Source organism: Populus alba, chromosome 5 (genome assembly GCF_005239225.2).
Source record: "Populus alba chromosome 5, ASM523922v2, whole genome shotgun sequence".
Taxonomy (NCBI): domain Eukaryota; kingdom Viridiplantae; phylum Streptophyta; class Magnoliopsida; order Malpighiales; family Salicaceae; genus Populus; species Populus alba.
This window is the reverse complement of record NC_133288.1, coordinates 5,895,244-5,907,389: the sequence shown is the minus strand read 5'-3', so window position 1 is coordinate 5,907,389 and position 12,146 is coordinate 5,895,244. Positions and strand designations below refer to the sequence as shown.

Below are 12,146 nucleotides of genomic sequence, written 5' to 3'. Positions count from 1 at the left end.
CTAAGAAGCGAATTATAAACGCAGGTCTTTTTATAAGCTAAAACCTTTCAAGAACTTATGCGGCTTGTTAAAATTTATGAGTTTATTACAAATCAAAACTCTTAAACATCAGCAAACTTGTAATTATAAGGAGATATCAAAATACATAATATTTATTAATCATGTGTGCTTAAAACACAAGCCAAACAGGAGTATTCATAGATATACTCAGTCAAGTTTTGGATTTTTATAACTTTTTTATAGCTCATAACTATAGTAATTTCTTTTATATTTTTCAAATTATTAAACTCAATCTATTTAATTTTTTGGATCCAAATGTACACGTTAATATATCATGTATAAAACTGAATTTTAGTAGGTATTAAATAGAATATCTACAGAGTTTGACTTTTATTGCTTTAAATTTTTATGCTAATATTTATGATATTAAACCTTAAAATGGACAATAGGTGCCATGAAAGCCTAATATCAAATGTAGTTTTCATATTTTTTGCGAACCACCTTTGTCACGTAACCGAATCTCCCGGATCCGTGGACCAAGGCACATAGTGCAAGGTCCGTACCTATGCGAACCCAAACTTACCATACAAACGCTCCATTATCCCTAAACTCAATCAGAGTTGTCAAACCTCAGCAGTAACAATAAAAACTAATACTTATATACATAATTCGATTGTCTTAATACAAGAGTTCATATATAATCATAGTTTTGGAGCCTAACTTGACATAAAATGAAAGGTACAATTACAACCAAAGCAGGTTCGGAAGATTCAACAAAAGTGACTGCTATCAAGCATAAGCCTGAAAATGATAAATGAAATAGAGTGTGAAGTTTTCAACAAAACTCACACAGTGAGTAGATAACGTTCATATACACACACGAGGTATATACAGCAATGAGAATATAATATCACAATTATGCTCTAGGTTCTTATTGGAAGGTTTCTCAAAATAGGCCATAACAAGAAGATTATAATGGTAAAGCTCTCGCAGAAAATCAAAATGCCAATGAGCATGTAAAGGCTCCGTACTGTGGATGATCAGTCCACACAGGTTGGTGACTCCCTCGACCAACTAGGGTTCAGATACGATGTGCACAAAAGACTAACACTAACCCTGTTAGCATGGTATTCTGACTGACATACCATAGGTCATAATCGTAATCAAAACATATTCAATATCTCAAAGCTCAACTCATTACATCAATCAAATGAAGCTATCAATTCAGAAATCAATTCAAAATATATGTTGGTTCATATCAAGAATTCAAACTCAATAATGATGATCATGCTTTATCATAATAAGGATAATAATCAGCATATATATTATCAAGAAGCATGACTCAATTCATATTAACAAATCAAATATTTATACTATTTCTCATGTATATGGAAAATTATCCACTCACCTGACTCAAAAAGCAACAGCACTTAAAAGCAAACACGAAGAAAATCCTACTGACGTCCCGCGGTTAGAAATATCAGGATTATCTGAATACAAGGAGACATATTCAAGAATGACTCGAAAGAACATATAACCTATTTAATACACTTAACTAAGTGTTGTATTCTGTAATCTTATATGTTTTTAACTAACTAGTCAATTTTTCTTAAAAACCCAAAATCTAACGGTTTTCCCGAAATCTAACCCATAATAAAAAAAAACTAATAAAATTTGGTAATAATTCACTAAATAACCCTTAATTATTCATCAAAATAATCTGAAAAAAGCTAGGATTACAGCTAGGGACTAATCTGAAATTTTTCCATATTTTTAAGGCCAAATTGTAACTTTTGTCAAAATGGAGACCAAACTGAAATTTGTCATAAATCCATGAAATATACTGAAATTATGACCTCAATTAATCCTCAATTCTGTCCAGGATGTATCATTATGCTTCAGGGACCATTCTGGAATTTTAACCAAATTTTAGGGTCAAATTGTAATTTTTGTTAAATTGGAGGACCAAATGAAAGTGTTAAATTATCTTATCTATACAGTAATTCTACCCATAATTTATATGTTATTCTGTTCAGAATCTCGGAATATGCTCCAGGGACCAATTTGTAATTTTCCAAAGTTTGGGGACTAAACCTGTAATTTTCAGAAATGGAGGGACCAAATTGAATTTTTTGTCATTTTCAACCTCTAATCCAGAATTTAACAGAAACCCCACTGTTCTCCCCTGATTTCTCACTCAAATTTTCACCATTTAACCAAAAACTCCAACTCTCATCAAAATCTTTCATAATCAACTAAAATCATCAATTAAACACAACAATCAACCTCCATCATTCAATTTAATTCATCAATTTAAACCAAAACACAAATTCTCAAAACCCTAACATTCATCAAATCAAATTAAAGCTTACTTAAAAACATATTATACACATTAAACAACTAAATCTTACCTTTTTAACTTATTTCCTCAACTCCTTTCCTTTTTCCCTTATTTTCCCCTCTTTTCTCTTCTTCCCTTATTTTCCCCTCTTTTCTCTTCTTCTTCTTTCCTTCCTTCTCTCCTGCGATTCTCTCTCAAAATTTTTCAGATCTCTCTTTTTTTTTCTTTTTTTCTATTTATATATCAACTATTTATCCAATTACTACTATACCCCTCATTTAATTTATTCTTACATCTAAGCCTTTAAGGGCCTTTATTGTATTTTCCATTCATAAATTTCAAAACATTACAACCTTTAATATTCTAATAATCTCCCTCTCTTATCAATAAAGAGATAAGTTGTTGTTTGTTACATTAAAGAAATCTTATAGAAAGATTGCTAACAAGAACTTTGAAGTCAAAATAATTTCTAATAAAAATAAAATAAATATCAAATGCACAAACTAATCATAATATATAAAGATAATAAAAAAAAAAAAAGGTATAAGGTATATAAGTTGGGTTGCATTGACCCAGTTTCAAAACTTGCAATAAAAGTTTTTCTCTCTAAGTTACTGTGATTTTTTTTATTTTTTGGTTTATTTGTTGTATATTTCTTTTATCATTTAATTAAAATATAATTAAATTATTTTATCTTTACACCTAAACATTCATTAATTTTGATCATGTATCTACATATGGTGCGCGTAGATGAACAGGTAAAGTAAAAACAATAGTCATGAGGATTTTTTTGCAAGTTTTTGCGTTAATGGGCAGCCCGATGAACCAATCACAGAGCCATTGACTAATTCACAGCAAATCTTTCCATCTTCGCTGTTTAAAGATTTGGTGCATTTTAATATTAGCCGAAAGAGAAAATCATCTATATTTTTAGTAATTTAGAAGTATGATATGACCTCTGAGGTAAGTTGTGTTGGGAGATAATACATATTAAATCATATACTTTGTTATTAAATAAATTACACTGATTATTGATTGAAGTCCACAGACTAAAAAAAAAAAAAACGATTTGAAATCAGTTCACATTGTTTTCTTCTAGTTGTTTTACATTACTAGCTTTTCTTCACAAAGCTTTCAACAATAATGGGCGATAATCCAATGGCAATGATTTTTATATAGTTTCAAATGAAAAGCTTGATAAAAATTTAAAAAATATATATTTAAATTAACATATTTTTTTTTATTTTTAGATTTTTTTAATATCTAATATCAAAAATAATTTTTTAAAAATAAAAAATATTATCTTGATATATTTTTAAGTAAAAAATAATTGTTATTACACTCTAAATACTCCCAAAATAGTTATCTTTAAAGCTAATCAAATAGGAGATTAATGAAGAAACCTTGAACTAAAGCTTTTGTTTACGCTTTTATGATAAGGACCTATTTCTATTTATTTCGTTTTCAAACTTTCTACGGTTTTTATTCTATCTTAAATATATCTTTAATATTATTAAAGACTTGCACATCTAGCTGCACAACAAAATAAATAATAGTTTCTTTCTTTAAATCTCAATCTTATCTATCAAATTTATTTTATTTATTTACATAAAACATCTATATTATAGCCTAAAAATAAGTAGGGAAAAAACTTTGATATTTAAAGTCACAAAAAAATGAATGCTAACGCAATATATAGTTAATAATAAAACCAAGGTTTTTAAGTCCTAAAATCATATAGAGAAAACTTTGATATTTTTAAAAAAAATTTAAAAATTCAAAATATAATAAAAAACTAACACATCAATTATTTATATAGATCGATATAACCAAGAAAATTCAAAGTTAAGTAAGGAAAAAAAATAAATTCTAAAATTAATTAGAAAAATAATTAAATACAACAAAAATAATATTTTCCAATCATAATTTTCAAATCTCAAATGGTTACCAAAAAAATGACACCCATGTAGAACCGAGTCTATAAAATCATTTAACCAAATTTATAACCAATTCAACTGGTTTAATCACACTGTATATTTGAACCTGCTCGGATTGTCGATCGTTAAATACCCCAAAAATCTTCACTCTAATATTGGAAATCGAAAAAAAAAAAAAAAGACAATGGAATCATATCTAAACTAATTATATCTTCGTACGGTTGTCCAAGGAATCTTCAATGGTGATGATGGTAGGCTGCATTTGGACACTAGTAGTAAATTATTGGACGGTGAGATCCCTGCTCTTGAATATTCCAGAAGGCAGTCTGATCCTTAAATTCAATCAGAAAATAAAATAAAGAACAGATGCAAATAATTTAAAAAAATATAAATTCAATTGTCAAGTCTTAAAATGTATTATATTTTTTTTAAATTTTTAAATAAATTTTTAAAAAATTAAAAAAAATTTATATAATATTAAAAATTAATTTTAATCACTTTATAAAATAAATAATTGAAATAATATAATATAAATTATTCTGAACAATCACGTTTATATATATATATATATAATATATATATATACTATATAAAAGAAAACACATTGAACTCAACCAATATTAAGATAAAAAATAAATAGGGCTATTTTCTACGGGTGTGGTATCATGAAAGACACGTATAATCCCAAAGTGCGTGGCCCCCCACCAGAGATGTGATTTTCAAGGACACCTTAGCAGCATTACAGCCCATTTCTATCAAACAATCGATCAGAGCTCCAAATGAGTCTCTTTCAACTTTAATTGGAACAACAACCACCAGATACGGATCTGTGCTTTATTATTACAAATTTTCAATTGATAATGAAAAGTTTGGTATGATTCAAGAGCGCGATGGATGCTTTTTTTAAATTATTTATTTGAAAAATATTAAAATAATATTTTTTTAATTTTTTAAAAATTATTTTTGATTTATTATATATATCATACTTTTTATAAAAAATTTTAAACAAAAAAAATTTTAAAATTTAGTGAAACTTGCAATTCTAAGAGCGTTTTTAAAGTTTTTTTACTTGGAAATGTGTTTAAAATAATATTTTTTTATTTTTAAAAATAATTTTTTATATCAACACATCAAAAATGATCTAAAATTAATCAAAAAATATTAATTTTAAATAAAAAATTAATATATTTAAAAAAATTAAAAAATTATAATTTACAGTACAGTTTCAAATACTTGTGAAGATGACACAGTTCCTTTTCATTTTTTTTTTGACCCTTTTGTTTTTATTGTCAACAAAAAGCTCCTCTCGCTGGATTTTAAAAAGCTAAGTACTAATTAGCAAAAATTTTTAAAAAGGTATTCCAAACAAATTAATTACGTCTAATATATTTTAGAGAGCTCTAAAACTATTCACTTTTTAATTATACTTATTAATTATTATTTTTTACATACAAAGCATTGATATATTAAAAATTGTCGATGATATTTGGGGTTTCTGAAAAATCTTTATTAGATTGAAAATTTAAATTAAATATTACAAATAAAATCACCGACAAAATGAAATCCGTCAGTAATATTTGGAGGTTTCTAAATTTTTTTATTAAATTAAATTTTAAAATAAATATTTTACAGATGAAAATTGACATAATAAAATACAAATATTAATATTTAATTATCTATTTGTAAAAACCATCAGTAAAAATATTTCAATCCAATAAAAAGACTAGAATCTCTCATGTCATATCAGACACGCCTCTCCTTCTTCTTCCTCTTTTGTCAAAAACATCAACATCCCCTTTTTTTTTTTTTCTTTCTCCTTAACTTATTATCCTATCTTCCTCTCCTTCTCTGTGCACAAGTATGTCTTCTTCTCTTTCTTTTCTCTTCTCAATGTTTTTTAATTAACATATCTAGTGAATTTATTCTTTTTTTCTCATTCTCAACTTCACTCATGATTATATTAAGGTTTAGATTTTTTTCTTCTTTTTTTGTGTTTTTTTTTTTTTTGCATTATATTTTATATGATTTTTAATTTTTTTGTTCTTAATAATTGTTATGAATGTTGTTTTATGGAATTTTTTTTCATATGAGATCAATTTTGTTGGATTTTAGCTAAATTTTTTTTAATTTTACTGCTTCAATTTCAATTATATTATTTATTTGTTTGTAGATAATGGGTTCTAAAATAGTTTTCTAGGTTCGGTGGAAATTATTTTTAGTTGATTTATTTATTTGTTATTGTTGTTTTTTTTTTGTTATTAATTTGTTGCAAATTTGTTTGAGTTGATTTTCTTCTTTTTTTTTTTTTCCTAAGCAACTCGGTTCTTAAGTATTATGGAGTGTTGATTTATATTAACTTAATTATTTTCTACTTTTGTTAAATAGATTTTTTTAAAAATATTTTTTAAATAACTTCTGACAGTATTTATTAACAGAATGAGAGTATAATATACTGATGTCGGTATATTATAAAGAGTTGAAAAGAATTACTGAAAATGTCATAGTATCACTGTTTGATCACCAAAAAATTACATAAAGTATTTTTTGTCGATTACATGGAAAAATTTTCTTGAGGAAATACCGACGAATGAAGTGGGTAATTTTTTTTTTTGCACTTTTATTATCAAACAAAATCACCGACGGATCAAAAAATTGTTGACAAGAGTTTTACCAGCAAAGAATTTATATCCATGAGCCTATGATAAATTTATTACTGATTGAAATGAGAGTATAAATACCAACAAAAAATTCTATCAGTATTTCTTAGAAATTCTGTAGTAATCTAGTATATCATTGTATCAATATTTAAAAAACATAATATTATCTGATATACATTATATTTTGAGTTTATAATTATTTTTTTAGTAGAAAACACAATAGCAATGCTTGAATATTTTTTTATATTACAAAAATTGCTTTAAGTCGCAGCATAGCAACATCATGGGCCAATGATATATGATGTCAATCAATTAACTAAGTTCCCTCTGTAGATCATATTGGGGTCGCTAAGATTCAAATTCATGAAGTTAAATAAATAAACAAATATTTTTAACTTTCATATCAATTCTTTAAAAAATTTTTAAATGGAAAATTATTAAAGATAGATAGAATTCTATTGAATTGTTTTTAATAATTAATGTGGAACGTAAAAGGTTAGATGAACGTCCAACAGTCAGTTTAGTGAAAACACCGATTAAAACTAAATAATTTTGTTTTATTTCTATGAGGAACTACTCATCTAATTAGCTTAATTCTTCTTTTCCATTTAATAGTCATACGAAAATATTATTTATAATTTCCTACTTATGTAACAGAACAAATCCTCTAATTGGATACAAACCCAAAATGAAAGTGCAAAGGACATAAAATTGTAACCATGAAAATTAATGAAAGAGGACGTGGGAATAAAAATATTCCCAGAGGACAAAGAACAAGTTCCCTGGCAATCTCAATACAATAACTGTAGCCACATTCATTTTCTAAATATATTATTTCTGAAATGATTTTCAACATATTTTACATAATAATTAGTTGTAATATTGTTTCCTCGTATTGTAGTGCAGGCCAGCACGTAAAATACATTTGGTCTGATCATTAATAGTAGAGGAGATTGGTAATGCAATAATTATATCTCTCCCCAGGAAATTCTACAACGTTGTGCTGTCATTTATGACACATGATCTTTTGTCTCTTAAAAAGCATGTAGTAGTCTAGCTTCAAGTCAAGCAGCAGCCACAGTTTCACTTTTACGAGAAGACTTGGAGCTCGTGGTGGATGCTGATGCATGGTGTTCTCCTTTCTTTGATGCTATCATAACGTTGCGGTTTTCTTTTCTCTCGTCTTGTTTCATCTGCTGTGCTCTGCACTCTTGACTGCAAAATGCCGTATCTCCCCTGCAATATTATCATGTAGAAAAAACAGAAATTAACTACTTAATACAATTAAGCACTTCATTGAAGAAGAAGAAGAAAAAAAAGAATCATCCAATCATCTCCATCCTTGCTAATTGATAAAATCTTTGGCTTATATGGTATGGTACAAGGAGGAGAGAAAATATATCAAAAATATTTGAAAGAGTTGAATTTGCAAATCAATTGAGACTAAGAAGGGAAAAAAATAAATGAAAAGGAAAGCTTAGATCGGAGGCATCAGGCATGAGGAGATCAGTTTTGGATCTTATATATATATAAAGAAAACACGAAAGAATCTAACAACAAAACTTCAGCATTCAGTTGAATAAAATACACTAGCTAGATCATAATTGAGCAAAATAGGATGTAATATTATTGGAGAAGATTTCGTTTTTTTTTTTTTTTTTCTGGAAGTCAATAGAAAATGATTTTCCATATGATAAATTTTACTTCATTGCATAACATTTTCTTTTTTTGCTAAATTATTCATTTCTCATCATTCACGAAGCAAAATAACATATACGGGATCATAGGTAGATCCTTTCATGTCCAACAAGCTTCCAAGCTAAAAATCCTTCCGAATTAATGAAAACAAAAGAAAAGCTACGACTGGAAAAAAAATCCCTTCAAGAAGACAAAAAAAATCTAAGAAATAATTCGAAAATAGATATATGTATGTAAACATACCTGTACATGTATAAATCTTTCCCAGGAGCCAACCGGCGTTTACAAAGGCCACAGGTCCGCAAGAAATGAGAATCCTCCACAAAATGATTACCAGAGCCACTGCTCTTATGGTGGTTTCTTGGTGACAGCACGGAGGCCAAGAAAGGTTGATCGTTCAAGAATCCACTAGTATTCTCACCACAAGAAGTATCCATCATCTTGTTTTTGTTGTGATAATCAAGAGACCCTTCTTCGAGTCCTGCAGTTGCATGGAGACCCCTGATGATCATTTGATGATTCTGGGTAGTAGCATCAGAAGGCTCAGATGAGCCGGCGCCCACGTTGCTCGGAAGATCAACGGCAATACCAGTCATGCTTGTTGTTCTTCTCATGGGTCCCCTTGGACGCTTCCCTAGTAACATACCTTCTCTCTCTTTGTTCCCTTCTTTCACTATTCAGAGAGAAAAGATGCTAATCATATTGTATGGTGAGAGCGAGAGGGATAATGGAAGGAAATGAGAGAAGATAATTAACGGGAGGAGTATACTGGGGTGGGGGTGACTGAGAGAGAATCTAGGCCGTTGCTTGCGGGAACCGTGTTCTAACACCTCCACGTCACGCTTCTTAATTTGCTCTCTTTGCTTTTATGAATGCTGTCTCCTCTCCACCCTTTTCTTGGTATTTTATAAGGGTTATTTGTTTACTTGTGATTTTCTTTATGCTTGCAAACAAACTCATGTTACGTCAAAGCATGAGTAAAAAACAAACACAATAATGCTCTTGTTAAGGCATCTATATTTTCAATTAAAATATGTGCACTGTCTGCGGGATAATACATGAACCTAATTGAATTTTCCTTATAAATCACACGTATGATCTGCCTCTCGTGTTTACACTTGAGACTTCCTTAATTCATCAAAGAAGATTTCCAAAATTCTATGAAGCCACCTTCGTTTTGATCCAGGACTTCTGCATCTACCTTCCCGGGCCCTGTTGAGATTTTGGGATCGTATTAACGAGGCTGGGGTTCTTCCTCTGAGGAAAATCTTGGAGATTAGTGGACATCTTTCAGTGCAATCAAGTCAGTTGAATAATTGAATCAAATCACTCGGTGGATATATACTACTTACTGGGTTTGACAAAACCGAGGAAGATACAGCAAATTCTCAAAGAAATTTCTGTCGATCAAGAAGGTTTAGGGTAGTAGGCTGTCATCTTCATTCACAAGAAAAGACAAGTTCATGGTGTCACGGACTCACTAGCAAGGAAAGGTATATGGATCATGCGTGCTGAGGATGTCATTGCTTTGTTTTGATGTGTATCCTATCCCAGGTGCTTCCGTGCTCCTGTTAACAGCGAGACACAATTTTGTTGGCCACTGAGTTGAGTTGAGTTGAGTTTTCTTGGAAAAGCAAAGACAATAGTGTTCACAACAGTAGGATATGTTGGGGTGTTTAAGAATGTGGTAATAATTATTTTTTAAAGTGATTTTTATTTAAAAATATATAAAAATAATATTTTTTATTTTTTAAAATTATTTTAATATAACACATAAAAAAAATTAATTTTTAAATTCAAAAAATTCAAAATTTACCCCATCTTCCATCTACAACGCATTACCCAAATGGGGCTTAGAATTATTGATATGGAAATTAAAAGGGATGTGGGGGTGTCCTGCTTGAAAAACAATTGCCCTCAACTTGGATCTAACACTCTTGTTTTATTTTATAACCTATTTCACTTAATTGTTTGGAAAGATTAGCGTGATCGATGATGGCATATTCTTTTTCCTTTTTCTTTTCTTTAAATTAATCTTACGCTTGAACAAAATATTGGGGGCGGGGTGTCATGAAAAGATTAATTTGTTTTATTTTATAAATAATTTCATTTTACATTTTTAAAAATGTTTTTTAAAAATTTTAATTTTTTTATTTTCAAATAATTTTTTTATTTTTAAAATTATTTTGATATATTCATATTAAAAATATTTTAAAAAAAATATTTCGTACCTATTTTCTTCGTTCATTCTCTCCATCATTCTTTTCTCTCCTGGCCCCACTCAAATACATTTTTCGCTTCATCCACCTTTGTTGAGTCACCTTGACTCATTCTCTTTACAATTCAACTCGGTCTCTTTTCCTCTATCTCTTGCAGTATATTACATTCGTCACTCCATCACTTTCATTCTTAATAGTGTTACTTCTCATTTTATTCTATAATATTTTATCTAAATTATCATTTTAAGTTTCTCGTAAAAAAGCATGCATCAATTAAGAAGTAATTTAAAATTCTTATTTTACTATTTAAATTAAAGATGATGATGGTGTTACTCTCCAAGAAGTAAAATAAATGATGATGGTGACAATTAATATTAGTGGTAATTATTTTAAAAATGATGATGATGATTATTATTAATTATTTGGAAAGAATAATTATTTAAGAAATCATGATGATTATTACTATCATTAATACTCAATTACTTTTTATTTATAAGGGTTAATTCTTAATTCTAAACAAAATCTTGTCACTTTTTTTATTTTGTTATTTTTGTGACAATTTGCAACTGCAATTTTGCCACAAATTTCTGTCAAAATATTAAATTCTTTCCAAACAAAATTTTTATTTACAATTTTTAAAAATAAAAATAATTTTCTAACCAAAATTGGTAACAAAACTAAATCATGGCATATTTGTAGCTCTTAAAATTCTTCCGTCACAAAGCTGCCATAATAATTTTATGACTGAACTTTCTTTTTGTGAGCGAATTTTCAATCACAAAAGACACTATCTTGTAGTGATGGGCTAATATGAAAACATTACATGGGTAAACATAACTTTAAAAAATTAACAAGCATATAGGGAAAGGTCCAAAAATCAAATAATTTTTATAAATTATATCTCTTTATATTTAATTTTTTGAGTAAAACCACTAATGCTTCTCCATGTCTCTAAACAGGTCTATATATTTATATATTTCCAATAAAATCTTCATGAAAAAAAAATCAAGTTCTTAATTAAATTCTTCAAATCTTAGTAATTGTTTATCTCAAAAGAATTAGGGATCCTTTTCTAGGTCTTTTTTACCATTTATCTCTATTTTTTAATGACCACTTAGAGTGTGTTTGAGAGTGTGGTAGGGGTTGCTTTTCAAATAACTTTCGTGCTGAAATGCATGTCAATAATTTTTTTTTTATTTTTTAAAAATTATTTTTGATATCAGCACATCAAAACAATCCAAAACATTCAAACCGCATTAAATTTTAACAAAAAAAAAAATTTAAATTTTGTGGG

The 12,146-nt window shown here is 28.2% G+C and overlaps 1 protein-coding gene across 1 annotated transcript; it reads right to left on the bottom strand.

The window, feature by feature from the left end:
• Positions 1 to 7,726: 7,726 nt before the first annotated feature.
• On the bottom strand, positions 7,727 to 9,346 carry LOC118032610 (FCS-Like Zinc finger 7). The gene is made up of 2 exons (XM_035037369.2): positions 8,877 to 9,346; positions 7,727 to 8,171 (listed from the first exon to the last, which is right to left on the bottom strand). The coding sequence occupies exons 1-2, from the start codon at positions 9,275 to 9,277 to the stop codon at positions 8,000 to 8,002; spliced, it is 573 nt and encodes a 190-aa protein (XP_034893260.1). The 5' UTR covers positions 9,278 to 9,346; the 3' UTR covers positions 7,727 to 7,999.
• Positions 9,347 to 12,146: the final 2,800 nt, after the last annotated feature.